Source organism: Candoia aspera, chromosome 14, assembly GCF_035149785.1.
Source record: "Candoia aspera isolate rCanAsp1 chromosome 14, rCanAsp1.hap2, whole genome shotgun sequence".
Taxonomy (NCBI): domain Eukaryota; kingdom Metazoa; phylum Chordata; class Lepidosauria; order Squamata; family Boidae; genus Candoia; species Candoia aspera.
In genome coordinates, this window is record NC_086166.1 from 9,996,386 (window position 1) to 10,016,536 (window position 20,151).

General features: G+C 45.0%; 1 protein-coding gene across 1 annotated transcript; it reads right to left on the minus strand.

Moving 5' to 3' along the window:
- Positions 1-15,498: 15,498 nt before the first annotated feature.
- Positions 15,499-16,414, minus strand: LOC134505169 (noggin-2-like). The gene has a single exon (XM_063314735.1). The coding sequence runs from the start codon at positions 16,152-16,154 to the stop codon at positions 15,507-15,509; it is 648 nt and encodes a 215-aa protein (XP_063170805.1). The 5' UTR covers positions 16,155-16,414; the 3' UTR covers positions 15,499-15,506.
- Positions 16,415-20,151: the final 3,737 nt, after the last annotated feature.

Consider the following 20,151-nt stretch of genomic DNA (forward strand, 5'->3'; position numbering starts at 1 on the left):
ATTGTAGCCACAGGTCCTGACATATATACATAAACCATCGTAGATAATCCCTACCTTACAGAGTTGAATTCCACATTTTAAGATTTCAGATTCCTCTTCTTAAGATGGCAAATCTAGAATCCTTCCAAAATTCCAGTACTGGTGGATATGTTTACATGCACATCCATTTTTGCTTTTTAAATTAATGTTCGGCTTTGGTGAGAAATGTGGTCAGAAATTGGTGAGGGAGTCCGCCCACTCCAATGAACCTGATGTTTTTTTTTCTGTTTAAGCTTTAACTTTTGCTGCACTGCAGGATTCATAAAAGTGGTGGAGTTTTATTTATTTATTTATTTATTAGATTTATATTACCGTCCCTCTCCCCCAATGGGGAGATTGATTGCAGACCTCAGAATGTCTGTGTTGCTTAATTTTATTTTTAGCTACAAATAGACTGGCCTTCTGAAGGTAACACTAAACAATTACCCCCAGGTAATAAAGTGATCCTTTTTTTAATATAAGCACTTGAATTAAGAGTCAGTTGGACAATTGGTAAGCTTGCCAAGAAAGCAAGCAAGGTGATTCTGTCACCAGAAGGGGGAGAATGCAATGTCCTGGACTTTAAAGAAAGAGATAAGAGACCCACATCGGGTGGCTGTTGGATTAACCAATGGGGTAGTTGTAAACATTAAGATTCAAGATTTAATTGTATTTCAGAGGTAAGTAATGTTAGATAATGTGTTGCCAAACTACCTTGAAGCTTGGGAACCAACCTGTTTGTCCTGCTGAGGTGGGTCCTCAGTTTCTATCTTGAAGTCCTCCCTTGATAACGCCACTGAAGCCACCTTCCATCGTTGTGCCTCCAAATTTTACAAGCCAGCAATGGAGGCAGAAGTCAAGAACAACCAAGTGCTTCTGGGGGGCTTTCCAAAGATTAAGCAAATGGCTTGTAATTGATTCTATTACTTGGCTGGGGCTAAATCCCTCTCACCTTTGTAGATAAAGGACGTGAAAAACAACAGAACCTTATATGCTTTTAATTTTGATTTTATTGTAAACCGGGAGAGATGGGCGGTACTAGAAATTTGAAAAACAAACAAACAAACAAACAAACAAACAAATGTCAGTGATGAGATGAGATAAGGAACTTGTCTCTGGCAAGATCAGCCTTGGCTATGGACAAAGTTGAAACACCTAAGAGCTGGGAAAAATTGCTGCCAAATCTTCAGCTTCTGTTTACGAGGATCACTCTTGATTTTCTGTGCATTACCTGGTAAAATTTTAAAAATCACTACATTGGAAATATCCTACAGTATTAAGGAGCACAACTGTTTGGACAACATGGTCATTTGCCATGGTTCTAATTGCTTCCTTGTTTCTCCAGCGAAGAGGTGATGCATCTCAGATGAATGGAAATACACAGGTAGAGACATTATGATACTATGCAAAGCACATGTGCCTGCCATTTGTCATGTTATGGATGCCAGTCAATATTTTGACAATATTCCAAAGGCCAAGAGTAGAAGACCTGGAGCCCTTCAGCTGATGCTGGCTTCCAAGTCCTATTATCCCAATTCAGCGCAAGGAATGACCAGACTTATAGGCGTTGAAGCCCAGCAACATCTGTGAGGTTGCAGTTTTCTCACTCTAGGTACAGAACAACTCAATTTTTTCTTCTTCCAGCTTCTTCCGGCTTTTAAATCATTGACAAGAAAGCTTATGATGTCTGTATTGAGGATAGTGGCAAGCAGGTGGACTGAAGCCTTTAGCAACATGAATGACGATGGTTGGAGGTGGCTGTGGACAGCTTGAAAAATAGGGATGTTACAGACATGCCTTTGTGTTCATGACATGCTGGAGACTACCCTGTCTTCCAAGATGGGTATTCTTTCTTGTTCTTTTACTAAGCTGCATCTAGGTGCCTAAGGCATCTTCTTACAATGAAGGACACAGGTATCTCTGAGCATGTGCTAAAACTATGTGTAGGATTTTTTCCACTCTAACAGCAGAAGTCAGCAGAGTTCATAGTCAATGTTACTCCTGAGCACCCAAGCTTTCCTACCCCCATCTTTTCAACAGCCTGATTTAACTACCAACTCCTTATATCACCATCAAACCACTGGCAGTTTATTGCAAATTATTCAAAACCTTAACCAGCTGAAAGCGATACACCTTTTGGCTGTCCCTATCTAGCAAAGAGTTCTAAATTCATTCTTTTGGAAAAGAAGGGGCAAAACATCCAGGCCAGACCTGTGTATTTTTAGGTTGCTTTAGAAAGACTACGACTAGTTCAAAATGCTGATTTGAGGCTGTGATTCCTCTTTATCTACATGGCTTGAGCACAATTTGAGAAGATGAAAAAAAAAACCCAGACAGTTGCTGTTCTCTATTATTATTATCGTTATTATTATTTACTAAATTTCTCCACCACCCATCTCATGCAGCGATGACTCTGGGTGGTTTACAATAAAAAAAAGAATAAAAATTCATTATAAAATATAAGTATGAATGAATATAAAAATGCAAAATGCAAGATGTAAAATGTAAAATGATCTTGTCCTTTGCAACCTCATGTCCCCCTTGCTCCATGGGGTTAGAAGGGCATAATCCACTCATCCCCCCCCAAACTCATCTTGTTCTGTCAGATGACAGCCTGTCAAACAGTTCATTCAGGTGAAGGTACTTTTTATCACCTCCCGTGGACCTGTAAGAAAGCTAAGACTTGTTGGGGTCGGATATGTACATTAATTCAAAAGGTTCTTAAGATCAACATACAGTTGAAACCAGAAGTTTTTCTTTTAGGCTTGATGGATAAACAGTTTGAAACTGTTTTTATACAGTACATGACAACAGCAGCAAGACTTTTATATGCACGAAGGTGGAAGGACTTACAAATTCCTACTGTGGAAGAATGGACGGAGAAATTAAGGGAGCTGGCAGAGATGGCAAAGGGGACTACCTTGATTAAAGAAAATAATCGGTCTAACTTCGTTTCTACTTGCAAACCACTTTTGGAGTTTTTGCTTGAAACTGACAAAGATAAAGTTTTAATCTTGGGATTCGATGATTAAGTTTGTGTAAGAATATAGAAATAATGTGTTTTATACATAGAGTAAGAGGTTGATGTATTTTTATGCTTGTATCTATGCTGAAGGTAGTTGGAAGCCGCTCTTTCCCCGTTCTCTTTTTGTTTCTGCACTTTTAAGTTTGTTCTTTTTTCATTCTTTCTTCATGGTCTTTCTAGTCTTGTACTGCTTTACTTGTACTCCAAAATTTAATTAAGTTTCTCATAAAAGAAATAGTCCAGTGCTCTGTTGTTTCAATGCTGCAGAATATTCAGTGCATGTTCATCAAGATTGCATTCATCCTATCAACTGAGAGGTTGCTAATTTGAGCCAAGGTTTAAAACCCCCCTCCTTTGTGGAATATGATTGTCAGATGTTGTAGAAATAGCTAGGAATCATCCATGGAGAACCTGCAATTGTGCCATAATAGGGGTGGGTGATTTTGGCCCTCTCTCCCTATTACGGAGACTGTCTAGTCTCCTGTCCAACAATTGTCCATGGGTTTGCTCATGTACAGAGGTTGGTCAGTAACTCACATACTGTTACTTTGCCCATGGACCATCCATGGCATCTGGCACTCCTAACCCCGATGGTCAGAACTTTTAGCTGCCTCTGATCAAGAGATCACTATCTTCCTTCTGCAAGACCTAACTTGGACAACCGCTATAAAGTTTCTAGCAATATCTGAGGCTTGCAGAAGCCAGCTGGTATTCCTCTTCCCATCCTTCATTGCTTCAGGTTGGGTTGTCTGTATTTTAAAAGTTTTATTGGTCCAGGACTGTAAATAATTTGGAGGGGTGGTGTGTGTAAGTAAAACCCAAACTAGCTACCACTGGGAGGAAGTGTGGAAAGAGAGAAAGGCAGAAAGGGTGATGGTGGAAGCTGGGTCTCAGCTAGAGTTACAAAGCATCAAGGGGCTGAATAGGGTGCATTCCTAGCATGTAGGAAAGAAAGGGATCATCCTGGCCATAAAACTGGGAAATGTTGGAGCTGAAATAATTAAAAAGACCACCCAGCAAAAACCAAATACTTTTAAGTGAACTGAGTGATATCCTAGAAGAATCTCACACACGCCCTTCGTTGAGTTACCACGAAACAAACAGCTTTTGCAGAGTTTTGAAGCAACCCCTGAGTCTGGGAAACTTCATCACCAGAGGCCCAGCTGTGAGTGTGCCTATTATAATGGGATGGTGTGTCTTTTATCCCTTTAATAGAGTTGGGGAGAAAAAAATTGTCTGACTCCAGCTGTAATTTCAGAGGAATTGGATGCCTGGAAATGGGGAGAGGGGGAAATCCAAGCTAAGTAGGGAATACCACTTGGGGGAGGCTGGGCTGCTGAGAGCATCGCAACGAGGTCACTGTTGTGAAATGCACAGCTCTTTTTAATCGTTTTTCCAATTTCTCAATATAATCCTTTTAGCCACCTTCCTATATTCAGTGCAACTGTAATTCCTGATCATGAGTCGAATTCCAAAGCTCTGGATGTCAAGGAATGGTTGTTGGAAAGGCGTGATTTATCTCTTTTCAAATAGGCAGTATTTTCTACTAATCCAAGGATCCAGCAATATGTGTTACTAGGCAAAGATTTTGTGATCTCTTACGTTATTGTAAGAGATCACAAAATCTCTGCCATTGCAACATATATTTTGTATTGTTCATATTACAGTAGTGAATTCATGATAGTAGTAAACTAGTGACTATCGATAAGTATAAAATATAAGGCAGTTTTTTTTCTTTATTAGTTTGTATTTTTAATTGTTTAACTTTCTCTTTAAGATTAAAGACTGTCTTATTTAGAAAAAAAGATAGGCAGCTTTATAAAATGTTTACATAAAGAAAAGAAGAGGGGGGAGGACAAAAGAAAACAAGTGGGATGACCTCATGTCCACATTTGTATACTCCCAGCCTGAACAACTGAGTGGAAGTCCTGTTTCTATCAGGCCACATTCACAGGGAGGGGACAAATAAACTATTGGGGCTGTTTGTCAGGTGAGTGTAATGGTATGTGGGAAAGACCTTGGGAGGTGAGCAAAGAGACGCTGCCTAGGGAGCAATCAGATAAGAGGCAGCATAGCCTGCAGCTGGACAGTGGGTGAGGCAAGAGGCTCAGAAGGGACCTTCCTTAGTTTCTTGGGCTGTAAAGGAGATGGGGTGGGGGGAGAATTGTACTTTCAGACTTGCAAGATTCTTTTAATGGAGCTTTATAATAAAGTAGAATTAGCTTATCTGGTCATGTTTCCTGTCTGGTCTACCTGGTAAGGCTGACAGTGAGGTTGAAGCAAGGAATGAATGGGGATACCCATTCTCTAACACACTTTCTTTTTTCTCTTTCTCTTTCTCTTTCTCTCTCTCTTTTTCTTTTTCTCTTTCTTTTTTCTCTTTCTCTTTCAAATATCCTTCTTTCTCTCTTATTCTCTTTCCCTTTCTGATGCCCGAAGGAGGGATGAGCAAGGGAGACACAACTCGATTTCTTAGAGATTGCTTTTGGAGGTAAATCTAAAAGGACTATGTGACATAAAACCCAGGTTGGTTCACAGGCTGCTAAACCACATGAGTTCTCTAGACCAGGGTTTCTCAACCAGGGTTCTGTGGCATCCTAGGGTTCAGTGAGAGGTCACCAGGGATTCCCTGGGAGATCACGATTTATTTAAAAATTTATTTCAAATTCGAGCAACTTCACATTAAAGAGGTAAGTTTCACTCTTTTAGCTGAAGAACACTGTTAGTGCATACATACAGGCCTACCCATGAAGCGAATATAATAATTTTGTAACTTCTGGCCTATCTTTGAGCCTGAATGTGCAGGGGTTCCCTGAGGCCCGAAAAATATTTCCAGGGTCCAAAGGTTGAGAAACCCTGCTCTAGACAATGTCTCATCCCATTCCCATCTCTTGGTTTCTCTGGCCTATCTTACCACTCCTGCTAACTGGGTTTGCACATCATTATGAGGTTCATCAGTCTGGGGCTGACCATGTTGGATGAACTCAGCCATTGTGAGTTATGGGTTAGCACAGGGTGAGCCAAATCACCCTGGCTTGATCAAACTATCTGTGGTCTACCAATAATAGTGTCTGAAGGGTCTTGAAAAGAGGCCTGTTTTTTAGGAGACAAGACTATAAGGCAACATGTTGTGGTGGCTGCTGCATATTCGCCCAGTGGGGCCACAATCTTGTGATTGTGGTGGGTATAAATACAATAAATAAATAAATCTTACATTGGCGTCTCTCAGTTGGAGGGAGAAATTCTATATCTCCAGAGGGGAAAAAGGGAGAATAGATGTCATAAATACGATTTCACAATTCTCCTTGCTGTAGGAGAAAAGAAGAAAAATGTTTTTCATAAAGACCTTGAAAAAAGTTGCAAAAATAAGAGAAGCCCCTTCTAAATTCATCCCACCTCCAAATATTCATATATGCACATAAGTTAACCCTTCCATTAAAAAATACCTAATTCTTAACTACTTAAATGTGGGGTAAGGGAGTTGGAACATTGTGCAACAAAGAATTTAAAAGGGGAAAGCTGATTCTCGTATCTTTTTACCAACAAGAAATCTGCTTATATTGATACAAAATAAAGGCATGGGTCATATCTATCTATCTATCTATCTATCTATCTATCTATCTATCTATCTATCTATCTATCTATCAATCATTTATCATCTATATCATTTTTTCAGTGTCTTTCAAACTTGGCACCTTTAAGATGTGTGGACTTCAACTCCCAGAATTCCTGGCCAGGGAATTCTGGGAGTTGAAGTCCACACATCTTAAAGTTGCCAAGTTTGAAAAACACTGATCTATATCCATATCTGTCCATAGTTTCCAAGTTTGAAATTGCAAAATTCACAGTGGTATAGAATGCTCCCAGCCTTGTCTGGAAACATGTGCATGTATGTGTGTGAGCACATTTCTGTATCTCTCTCTCTCTCTCTCTCTCTTTGATTCTAAGCAAACTTTGCACTTCTAGATTTTAATAATTGCCCAAGTTTCTTTCCCTGTCCGTATGAAAAAAAAAAATCTTCTAATTCTTGCTTACTATCTGTTTCATCGAAGACAGAGGGTGGAAACCTGTGAATCTTTTCCCAGCCTTCTGGCAATTAGCAGACATTGGAAAGAAAAAGAAATATTCTACCATCTTCCATCAAGAAACAAATTCAGCCATCAATCCTATTCTGGGTTTATTTCCCAAGATACTGCAATACAAGGGGTCTCTGCACGTCCCTGAAAACGCAGCAGAACAAAATGCGGTAAGACGCTAAGGGGCCATTTGTAACCAAATCCCATTACACCAGATACGGCTGGGATTAGGTCAGAAATATTTTCCCAGAATACCCTCCTCCACCCCCCCAAAAGCCTGCTACAGGTGTTCACCGCCCGTACCACAGATGTTGCTGCTCTCACAAGACAAGCTTCCCTTATCCTTTCCAGAACACCAAGAATGGCCACCTCTCTCTGTGCTCTCAAGGGCCCGTCAGAAGTTCAATATCATGTCAGAGACTGAGGACAAGGGGAAAAGCAGCTTCAGATGAAACGGGATGGTTATCCATTGGCATGTGGCTGAACTTACATCATTTCTCTGCCTCTCCCTCCCTGATCTTTTTCTTCTCTTCTTCCAGATCCACTTGGCCAGCCATGTTTGCACCTTTGAACATGTTTAACCCGGTCCTCCCATAGGTCAACCCTTCTTTTGCAGAAACTCAGCCTGTAGGCCACCAAAGGATGACCTCTGGAGATGGTTGAAGGATCAGCCTTCTCCCTAGGTGATAGTTTCCTATGGGTTTCAACTGAGTCAACTCTCTGCAGATGTACCAGTGTCATACAGCTATGGAAAGGATATAACCCCCAAAACAATCTCTTGATCCTAACTCAGTCTTGCCTTTTCCCCATTTTACAGGAAGGAAGCAGGTGCAATCATCAGAGTTCCTTTCCAAAGTCTGGGTCCATCATGCTAAGTCAAAACCACCTTATTCCCATCCTTTCTACCCATCCTATTAGGTCAGGCAGAAGGGACATGTTCTGAGTTCCATCCGTTAAGGATTGTCATCTAGCAGGACCCAAGAGAGGAGCATTTTTGATAGCTGCACCTACCCTCTGGAACACCATACCTCCTAAGGTTCATCTGGCCCTGATTCTGCTCACCTTTTGAAAGGTGGTTCCATTTGGTTCTGTGGTTCACACCTGTTGTCTTTCTATTACAGCAGTGTATGCTGGCTGGGGAATTCCGGGAGTTGAAGTCCATACATCTTAAAGTTGACAAGGTTGAGAAACCCTGTACAGGTAGTTCTCACTTAACAACCATTCATTTAGTGACAGTTCTGACTTACAACGGTGTTGGAAAAAATGACTTACGACGGGTTCTCACACTTATGACCATTGCAGCGTCCCCACAGTCACATGATCACAATTTGGGTGCTTGGCAACTGGTTCACATTTATGACCATTGCAGCATCCTGTGGTCACACGATTGCCATTTTCAACTTCCCAGTCGGGTTCTGGCAAGCAAAATCAATGGGGAACCACGTGGTTTGCTTAGGGCCTGCAGTGATTCACTTAACAACCACCACAAAAAGGTCGTAAAAGCAGGTCAGATTTGCTTAATGACCACTTTGCTTAGCCACTGAATTCTGGTCCCAATTGTGGTCATTAAGCGAGGACTACCTGTATTAGGAGGAGAGATATTTTCCTTTAAACCACCCAGACCTGATTCCAGAAGGTTGCTAGTTTTTTTTTTTTTCATGCCTGGAAAAAAAAATCACCTGTGATATTTTGCTGCATCTGGCGGGTGTTAATGGCAGAGAAGAAAACTTTGCCAAGTTTGTTCACCTCTGTTTAAAGGATTGTCTCAGAATGCTCAGGAAGAGGGGCTCCATCCCAACCCCCTGCAGAAATCCAAATTAAGGCATCTCCAAGAGATGCCAATCTAGTCTTGGTCTGAACACATACAGCCAAGGGATCCCTCCCACTGTCAAACTGTTCTGACAGTTATCAGGTTTTTCCTAGCCTTTTGCCTGAATTTCTCTTCCTGTAGCTTAAGATCATGCTCTCATGCTTCAAGGCCATGGAGAACAGGCTATAACCTTTTTCTGTGTGAAATTTCTTCAGACCCCACTACCTCTAACCAGTCTTCTGTTTCCAAGGCAAAACATTTGCCCAGTGTGCCCAATATTCTCTTTATAGGGTTTAATTTCCGGTCCCCTAGAAGACTGGAATCCCAAACCTGACCCCATTGTCTCGCACATTGTCCTTTGAACCAGTTTAGTTCAACGCAAAGGGGATTTAATTTCAGGGAAATCTCCTATGACTCTGGACTTCTGATTTTTTTCCTTCCACATTAGCCTATTGTCAGCCCTTCAAGGTAGACCAGACTAGGAAACCAAAGTCACGTAGACTAATACTACTTTTATTGTAAAGTTAGAGTAACAGAACCTTGCAAGTCTGAATGTGCCTCCCCCTCCCTCCCTTTATTTTCATGTGAACTAGGGAGGGGCTTATCTGAGAGGCTTTCTCAAACTACATTTCTGCCCCAGACTCAGATTTCTTTTATCTGACCACTGTCTTGGTAGCAGCACTTCCTCCTGCCCAAAAGGCCATTCCCTCTTCCCAATACACATATATAGAATGAGATGGCCAGTTGCATTTACCTTTAAGTTTAATCCAAATCAATGAGATTTTTGTCAGTTCTGGGACTAATATTCACACCATTTGGGCTCTGGAGACAGCCTTGGGCAAAGTGATCCTCCAATCACAGTAGCTTTGCAACATTCCTTCTTCCAGAAGGCTTTTCAGTATTAATGTTTCAGCCTAGCATTGAACCCTGCACAGGAAGGGAATATGCTAGTTGAGTTCGATTAAACTGTCTCTAGGATGATAGGAAGTCATTGGTATCCCAACTGAGCTGAGTGTATGACCTGAAACAAGGATGACCATTATGAAAATGTTGAAAAATGGTCAGGGTAGTTGTAGAATGTGAAGAAATGTTAAAATGTAGATGTGGTTAGGTTATGGAATGGCTATCCAACTTTATTAATGGGGTGAGCGTGTGTGTGTTTGTTCATGTGAAGACTGCATCATTGCCCAGTGATTGGAAGAATGCCCATTGTTTAATGTATTTATGGATAAATGTATCAGGAATGTTTTTAGTGACATTAGAGTTGTACTGTTGGGGTAATGAATGTTCATGATGTGTTGTAGATGATGCCACGTTGTTGGCTGGGAACCCAAATGGTTTGTGCAAATGTTAGGAAGAGGACATGGTGCAGGTACAAGTTGGAATCTGAACATTAATGAATCAAAAGTCAAGGTTGCTTTGTTTGACAGGGAAAATGGAGTGAACTGTTGCAAGTTATATGCAAGTGACAAAAAACTAAAGCACGTAGATGAGTTTGGGTATCTTGGTCAAATGGAGGAAATGGAAAATTTTAAGATACGCCCATGCAGGGAGAAAGGAGGAGTAGTTTGTTGAGATGAATGAGTGTCTGTCAAAAGAAAGGTCAGCTTCTGCCTGATTATGTCAGGAGGTACATATATAAAAGTTAGTTGAATGCAGCGGGAATGGGACATATGGGAAGTGGGGGAATGGTACTGAATAAATCTGGATTGGATACAGAAGTGAGTGACCAGTGTGGTGAAGGAAGCAGGATGAGACCATTTGGGCATATGCAGAGAGTGAATGAGGATCAAATTGCAAAGCAAATGTGTTAAGGAAGAGGGAATGGATCAAGAAGAAGGTGAAGGCCAAGAAACCCTTGTTGGATGTTGGTGAGAGAGAGCTGAGAAGTTGAAAATCAATGCGTGAAGCAAGATACCAATGGTAGAAGCAACGTATGAACCACGGAAGCAAGAATGGAAAGCCACAGAGAGAGATGGTGAATGGGGTGGCCTTGTAACGGAATCCTGAAATTTCCTGTAGGGTTGCAAAAGAAATGGGAGTGAATCAAAATATTAATAACACCATGCCGATAGGTATTTCAGGGTCATCTTATCTGGAAAGAGGTTGGTTAGCCTTTGGTCTGGCATTCTGGGAGAAAGAAGATCAAATAGCATTCGGAGATCCGCCTTAATGACGTCACAAATAACTGAGGGCTAGAATTTGGGCTTATTCAACTTCCAAGATTCTGTAGATTAAGCCCCTGGCAATAAGACTAATTAATGAGATTTGATCTCTTTCTGGGTTTTACTCTGCTGTTAGGGACATGATAAGCCTAAATTATTTTTACCTACATTTCCTTTTCTTAGCTCGTGCTTTTAATTTCTTTGGCTTGCTATATTGCACTCTTTCCTGGGCTATGCATATGGTTGCATAACCTGAAGGCAGAATGGGTGAGTATGTATAAAGCAGTGTTTCTCAACTGTGGCAACTTAAAGGTGTGTGGACTTCAACTCCCAGAATTCCCCAGCCAGCCATGCTGGCTGGGGAATTCTGGGAGTTGAAGTCCACACATCTTAAAGTTACCAAGGCTGAGAAACACAGGTGTAAAGGGAGGAACTCCAAGTTTTGTGATCCCTAGACCCTGCTCTGGTTACAACTGGTCAAAAGGTTAGAATGGCTTCCCATCCTTTTGAGGTGAGACACATATGGAAGAAGACTTAAGCATGGGAAAAGAAGGAAACAACAGCTGTAAAAAACAACACACCAAAATGCCTGGTTTTGCCCATATGTGACAGAACCCTACCCTCCCAGCAGCAATCACCTTCCCCAAAGTCTTAAAATGTGCCTCTCAGCCTTCCCAAACTTGCTTATTTCTTCCTTAATATATATTATAGGAGATCAATAATGATACAGTTACAGGTAGTCCTTGCTTAACAACCATTTGTTTAGTGATGGTTCGGACTTATGATGGTGCTGAAAAAACTGACATGGCCGGTCCTCACACTTACAACCGTTGCAGCATCCCCACGGTCATGATCATGATTTGGGAACTTGGCAACTGGTTCACATTTATGACCGTTGCAGCGTCCCAGTGTCATGTGATTGCCATTTTTGACCTTCTCAGCTGGCTTCTGGCAAGCAAAATCAATGGGGAACTGCATGATTTGCTTAATGAACACCGCAAAAAAGGTCATAAAATCGGGTTGGATTTGCTTAAGACTGGTTCACTTAGCAACCAAAATTCCCATCCCAATTGTGGTCATTAAGTGAGGACTACCTGTATAGGCATCAAGAGCCTAATGACCTGGTTGAAATAGCCTTTTTCCCCTGTTAATCTTCCACCAACTGGTTTTTGCTAGTAGTCTGCCTCTAAATCTAGAACTTGACTTGTACTTATTCCTCCCTGGTTAACATTAGAACAGCCCTGACATAGTTGTATCTGTGATTTTTATCTATATTAGTTCCTTCAAGTCATTCTTGACTTCTGGTGACTGCCTGGACAAGCCCCTGCAGTATTCCTGGCAAGAGTTTTTGCAAGTGGCTTGCCATTACTGTACCTTCTTCCCAGGGCTGAGAGAATGGGACTGGCCCTAAGCCACCCAGCTGGATTCGTGCCCAAGGCAGGACGAGAACTCAGATTTCTCCATGCTTAGTCCAGCACCTCAACCTCTAGAGCAGTGTTTTTCAAACTCGGCAACTTTAAGATGTGTGGTCTTCAACTCCCAGAATTCCCTAGCCAGCCATGCTAGGTAGGTGGGTAGGTAGGTAGGTAGATAGATAGGCAGGCTGTTCTCATCCAGAGAGAATCCAAAAGGATCTACAGCAGTGTTTTTCAACCTTGGCAACTTTAAGATGTGTAGACTTCAACTCCCAGAATTCTTCCCATGCTGGCTGGGAATTCTGGGAGTTGAAGACCACACATCTTAAAGTTGTCAAGTTTGAAAAATACTGCTCTAGACCAAACTGGCTGATGCCCCTGCATGCGCTCTCTCTCTCTCTCTCTCTCTCATTAATTGCAAAAAATTAGAACTGGGGAAATGCAACTTTCTGCAGTATTTGGTCTTATCCCTTCAGTTGTATTTCCTATCCCCCTTTCCATATTGCGGTTGCAAAATGTATACACTGAAATACTGAAAAAAAATGTATACACTGAAATACTGGAAAAAAAAATCCAGCTGTAGTCTTAGACATGGTCGCATTAAGGTTCATTTGTTGAATGACATGCACATCATCCCCTGTGAGATATCACAAGAACAGATTCTTGATACAATGCTATCTTTCAGGATTGATTTTATCTGTGTGCATTTCCCCCCCTAGAGTGCATTCATAAAACACTGCACAAACAGAATCTCAATTCAGTCCTACAGGCAACTCCATCATCTCCCTCCCCGGCTGTATTTTTTCAATGCACAAATTACAAGGCGGAAAAGGCAGAGAATTAGGGGCAAATAAATAGAAAGAACAGATGCAGCTTGCAGAAGAGTGCACATGGACAATTCCTGAACATGGAGCGTGAAACTATGGTAGATTCCTAATGCATCCCATTGCACTTTAGAAATGAGGTAAGAAATTTAGGAATCCCCAAAGTCAGGACAGAAATTCAGAAGAGAAGAATTCTGCAGGTGTCCCAGTAATCTGACAGATCAGCCTGGCTAACAGTCATCAGTCAGACCTCAAACTCCTGGGATACAGTTAAAACCCATTTCCTTTTCCCACCAATAGGAATTACAGAGATTTCTTTGACTGCCTCTAAAGAGGAAATAAAGCAAGACTGGGACCCACTTTTCAAATGAATACACACACACACACACACACACACAAGATTAGTAATGGCAACCATTTGTAAGAGCATGTCAAGGGTTTCTCTGAAATCCTTCCATCACTGGCAAATTAACTTCCCATAATGGGAATTTCCCCTCCTTATTAAAAACATGCAAATGTGAGTAGATTAATAGGTACCACTTCGGCGGGCAGGTAACGGCGTTCCGTTTAGTCATGCCGGCCACATGACCATGGAAGTGTCTACAGACAAATGCCGGCTCTTCGGCTTTGAAAAGGAGATGAGCACCGCCCCCTAGAGTTGGACATGACTGGACTTCATGTCAAGGGAAACCTTTACCTTTACCTTTACTTCAATGGCTCAGCCCTCTGTAATGCGGCCAATATGCAAAAGCCCACTTGTCAACATGAGACAGACTTGGGATAACCAAGAATCTGAAGTCTGTAATATCTTTATATATTTTATGGCAGTGCTGGGTTAACGTGAATGGATTTTTTAGGTCCCTGCTCGAGGCATCCCTTTCCTGGCTATTTCGTCCTGTCTTTAGATGACAGAAGGGTTTCCCCTAAGACATTTCTCAGAGATCTTTAGAACATCATGGGGGAGTTTCTTCAAAGATAGAGTTTATTGCTAAAAATGTTTTGCTCAGTCATGGTTGATATGTACACTGATCTGTTGTCAAAGGAGTAGTCAAGTAAACATTTTCAATATCTCTAGCTCCCCCCCCCCCGCCCTTCTATGCACAAACATTAAAAATAAATAAACTGTATGCAGAAAGTTCTTTTAAGGTCTCTACATTACTATATGTCTTCCAAAAAAAAAAATCACTCTTTCATAACAACATACACTTAAAAACAAAACAAAAAATTCTTATTCAATATACATTAAAAAACAAAACGGAACCCTAGACAACTCTGAAAATTTGTCTGAAGATCAGTAACACGCTTGGAAGGGGAAAAACAGACAGACAGACAGACAGGAGCACAGGAAACAGAAATCAGGACATCTTAAAGAAGTTATAGGGACCAGGCATTATAAACCAGCTTTATAGGAAAATATTCTCCCTTTCTCATATGCCAAAGGAAACTGTTCAGTTTCAAAATTGGAGCTTCAATATGTGGTCCTGCATTGTCGTTATCGTATTATTAATAACAAGAATTTTTTAAAAACTCAACAAAAAAACACAGCTGGATTCCCTCCTCCTTTAAAACTCTCTATATTTACAGCGGGTGGCAATTCTAATTTTTGTTAGAACGCTATATACGTATAAAAATAGACATCTTAGCGTAGTGCTTAGCTTTTTTCTTTTTTTCCATGGCCTGCACTGCAGTTCCTCTGGGATTTCTCTTTTTCCCATTTCAAATAAAATAAAATAATTAAAAAGGGGGGGAGGGGAAAAAGGGGAAAAAACAGTGCAAGGGGCTGTTTTGTGGTGGGTGGCAGGGCGGGGAAGAGGACGGAGAAATGCATAAGCAAAGTGTCTTGCAAACACGGAGGAGGATCCGTGTCTGTATGTCTCTTTGTCAACAGCAACGCTCACTAAGTAGGCAACAAGTTTTCAAGCAACCATCCAAGCTTTGCTCAGGGTTGAAGGATGATTGGCACCTGTCAAGTCCGTTGGCCAAGATGGCTTGAGTTCCTACCCACCCTCTCTGGACACTTCAGCCTTCTGGATGGATCCCGTGTAGGACCAGCATTTCCTTCTCTCCTCATTTCCCCCCATCCCTAGATGGCTTTCAGCCGAGGCTTTCTGGACCTCGGCCACATAGCCCCACATTATGCATCCAGGGGTGGGGACGTTCCCCCTCCCCATAATTAACAGGAGCATTTGCACTCTGAAATCACTGGATACTGAACGGGGATCCACGTGCAGTATTTCTGCCTGGACCACCCTTGGCAGTACCACCGCAGGAAAGTCTTGGTGACCGATTTGATAGGCTTGCAGGACATGCCCTCGGGGAAGGAACAGGACCGCTCGGCCAAGCAGTTCCCTTCCTTGATGTACCGAGGCCAAAATCGGCTGCCCAGGTCCTTCCAAGTATACATCACCGGGCAGTAGGAATACGCCCAAAGCCACTGGAGAAATTTCCGGCGGGCTTTCTTGCCCATCTTGACCTTGGTCCTATAGGGCGTCTCGCCCAGGTCCAGCTTCTTCAGCACCCCGGGCAGAGGTCCCTGTCCCTTGAACCTGTGCAAAGGCTCCAAGCTGGAGAGATTCCCCTGAGCCGGCGCGGCCACCGACATGAAGTTGGGGTCGAAATGGCTCCCCAGTTTCTTGCGCAAAGTCCGGTCGTCCAAGTCTTGCTCCTTGGGGTCATACTCTGGATCCGGATGCTCAATGATATCCTTGACGGGCAGGTGGTCGCTAGGCGAAGGCCGGAGCCGAAGGTAGGGCTGGAAGCAGCCGGGCCGGAGCAGCAGCGCCAAGGAAGAGCAAACCAGGAGCGCCTGGGAGGGCGTCATGCTCTCCTCTGCCCGGCCCGGGGGTTCACCGAGCCCAGCCTGAGCAAAGAGGCCGGCCGCAGTGCTGCAACGGAGCGGCTTCCCCCGGCTTCCAATTGTTCCAAAGCTGGGAGTTAATGCTCCGCAGACCCCCTTGCCAAGTCCAAGAGATTCATAAATAGGTGGAGACAAAATTCAACAAGGCCTCTTGCTTTAAATAGATCGCCAAGGGGTAGGATGACAGACGCAGGCAAGGTCCCCTTTTACGCTCCCCTCTCGGCTAGCACAGCGAAGGGCAAAAACGTGGGGTGCTGGGGGTGGGGACGGCAGGACAGGAGCCAATGGCTTTTGGGGGGGGCGGCAGGGAGCAGCAGCCCCCTCCTCGCGCAGCGAAGAGCAACCGATTTCTTTTCGCTCCGGGGAAAATCCCACCCACCCGTCTTCTGTCTCTCCCCCCCCCCCTCTCTCTCTTCCCAAAAATTCACAGCGGTCCCAACTCCATCTCCATGGTGACAGCTGGACTTAGACCCACGGCAACATGTCTAGACTGCATGACAGGGTTTGGCGTGAGATTGGAGGCCAAGAATAAAACCTTCTTTTATAGATGGGGGAGCCGTGAAAAGGGGGGAAAAGAGTGGGCTGCAGCAAGGGAGGGGGGCGGGAAGAGGAGGAGGGGAGAAAGAGAGCCGGAGGTCACGAGAAATGCTTCCAGTTTTGGGAAGGGGGGGGTCTTCCAACTTTTTAGCGGGGGGGCGGCGGCAGCGGCGGCGGTTCCTCCTATTTTTTCCTGTGCCCCCCTCTCTTCTTTTAGCTCCTCAAATAAGAACAGCCGGGGACCCCCCAGGAATGGTGCCGCCCCAGTGCAAAGCGGGGCTTCATTGCGGAGCTTTCGGCGGGGTGAGGAGTGGCGGCGGTGCGGGCGGCCCGGCGAGCTGGCTCCGGGCTTCAGCGGCTGCCCCCGAGCCTATCTCCGCGCCTCGCCGCTCAGCATCGCGGGCGCCCCTCGCAATCCCAGCCGGCGGAGGCGAGAAGAAGCGGCTCGCCGCAGCTCGACAATCCCGGCGCGGGGAGAAGGGCTCTTTCTTCCCGGGGGGCGTCTCCGGAGGGAGGAAAGCCCCCCTTCCCGGGGCCGGCGGCTCGGCGGGCGCTTAGGAGAGGCGCCGGCGGGGTCCGCGTCCCGGGGTGGGTCTCGCTGCCGCCGCCCGGCCGGGCGCTCCCTCGCGGGCTGCAGGCAGGGCGCTAGAGGCGCGCCGCCGCGCTCGGCCGGGGAGCTGCGCTCGCCGGCTCCGCTGCGGCGCCCGCCGGGAGGGCTCCTCTGGCTGGCCCGCCCGGCCGCGATCGGGGGCTGGCCGGCGGGCTGGCGTCTGCTTCCCGCTCGGCGGCGGCGGCGGCGGCGGCGGCGGCGGCTGCTCTTCCCGCGCCTCGCTCCGCTCTCCGGCTAGCGCGCGACTGCCGCGCTCGGCTCGCCGAAGCGCACGTTAAGTATCGCCCCCTCCGCGGCAGCCAAGTGTCACCGGGAACGGCCCACCGCGGCCACTTTCACCCACGTTGCCTGATTGACAGCGGCCGCGCTCGGCCCGCCCCTTCCCCGCCCGGCCCTCCAGGGAAGCTGTGGGGCCCGCCGGCTGGGGACTGGGTCCTAGCGCCCCCGCTGCGCTGCTGCGGTGGCTCCCCGCCCGCGGCTCTCTCGGGGTCCTCCCCCCAGCCCCGCGCTCCCGCGCCGGGCCAGAGACCCAGCGGAGCTGCAGGGCCAAGCGGGAACGGAGGAAGCCTTCGGAGGCTGCCGCGCGAACGCAGGAAGCGGGTTCGGAGAGGAAGCGGGTTCAAGTGAGTGTGTGAAGCCAGATGCGTGGATAGGCCGTCACTGCGGGCGAGGAGCCTTTGCAGGACGCAGGGAAGGATGGGGGGTGGGTGTCCTTACCCCTGCACAGCTCAAATCAAGGAACGCGCGAGGACACACACACACACACACACACACCCCGTGCGTCTTCGAACCTGTCCTCCCTATCTTGGCTTCTTCAGAATGGGATGGAAACCGTGATTGGTGTGTGTGTGGGGGGGGGGGGGAAGACACAGAGGGCGCCGAAACTCTTTCCCGCACTGGCAGCACGTGTGAACGCGTTGGCAGGGGCGGGGGAGTCGGAGAGTTGTGCGATCTTAGGTCGGGGTGCTGCCAAAGTTAAAAGAGAAAGAAAGGTGCTGGCAGTGAGGAAAGGAAGGGACTCAGGGTTGTTATGTGTGGGGGTGCGAAATTAAACCCAATTTTCTTGGCCTTTGGCATGGTCTCTTTACTCCGACTTTCACGAAGGGTTGTTTTTTTTTCCTCACGAAGTTGGAAAGTCAGGCTGACTTCAAAGATTCCTCCCCCACAGGCACAGGAATCTCGCAAAGATGTGAAAGCGTGTGTGGAGGCGTAGTGGTGGGGGAATACAGGGAACTGGGTGAGGTGTGAGAATTCAAGGCACTCTGAACATGCCCTGAGACAATTTTTTCTCTGTTATTCTTGCCGTTGAAGCCCTCTTCCAGCTTAATCTTGAACAAGTGAATAATCACTTGAACAAGATTATCTTCCATACTTTGGGAGGGGGGCACTCTGAAAGTTAGCAGAAGGGGGAAATGTGTGTCTCTGTATGTTTGTTCCATTTCTCTCCAGAGTAAAAATATTTATTTACTTACTATATCTGCATGTCCCTCATCCCCAAAGGCTCTGAGCAGCTAACAATCACAAATACTGTAAAAGACAACGCAGTGAAAACCAAGGAACTCACTGAAAACATAATAAAAATCTCAACAGCCTAAGAAAAACAACAACAGCACCCAGCGTCATGTATCTGCCAGTGCACCCCAACATTCAAAGCATGCCTTCCTCCTGGGCCAGAGGGGAAAAAAACAAGACTTAATTTCTCTCCTGATAATTTCTGATGCCATCTGTTCGGGAGCAATCTTTTATGGCTGTCAGTTCTTCTAGTGAACATTTAACTGCTGTAGCAGGTGGCAACACCTAGACAACTTGGGCTAAAAATTAAAAAAAAAAAAGACTTGGGTAGCATTGGATGGGATACCACTAGTAAATCCCAAAACTGGAAGTCCCGGGGCGGGGGGGCAGAAATCTTAAATAAGTCAATGGCAAAACACTTCCATATTATTGCCAAGAAAGCAACACAGACTTCAGTTCAGCTCAACTTGGAGCTGTCCTTACTTTTCAAACATTTAAATGGGGATTTGAATTTACATTTATTAACACAGTCGTCAGAAAAGGGGTGGGGAGAAACTGTCAGAGTTAGTCAGTTCTCATGTTACTGTTTCTTAATCTTCATGGCTCTATTTAGAGAATGTATAGAGATTAGTCATTTTTTCAGGAAACCTCTCCATGTAATACACTACTGCCTAGGAACCTCCAATGGTAATTTCTACAGTGTTAGGTGTTGTATCTGAGTTAGGGGCTGGGTTCAGACAATCAGGAAACCCGAGTGTGTGTATGCGCGCGCGCGCGTGTGTATCCCACTGCTGTGTTGATCCCACATGCTTAGTCGAGATGGAAAGACCATATCGTGGCAACGTGGTGATTTAGGATTTAACCTAGCCTAGGGGTTGCATGAATCCAGACACAGGGGATCTAGAAACTGAATGTGTTGAGGACAGGGAAAAGAGACACCCCCCCTCTTTTTTAAAAAAATTGGGTAGGTTCTTAGTCACTGACGTAGAAGGGCAAAATGTGGCTGAAACGGGAGCAGATGGGGAGATTGGCAAGTGATGGTCCTTAATTTGGGTGTGGAAACGAAAACACCATGAGATTTGAAGTCCTGGCCTTGGGGTGAGAGGGATTTCTCAAGGTGGGGAGAAAAGACAAGAATGCTAGGTCATTTTTAAAAATAGGTCATTTAAAAAAATCCGCTCTTATCCCAGATCGATCCCGTGGGCTTCCCATCTCTTAAATAGCTTGAGCCTGCAACCAGAAATGTCTCCCCTATAAACGGGCAACTTCGCTCACTTCTGGTTCTTGTTTCCAGATAAACTT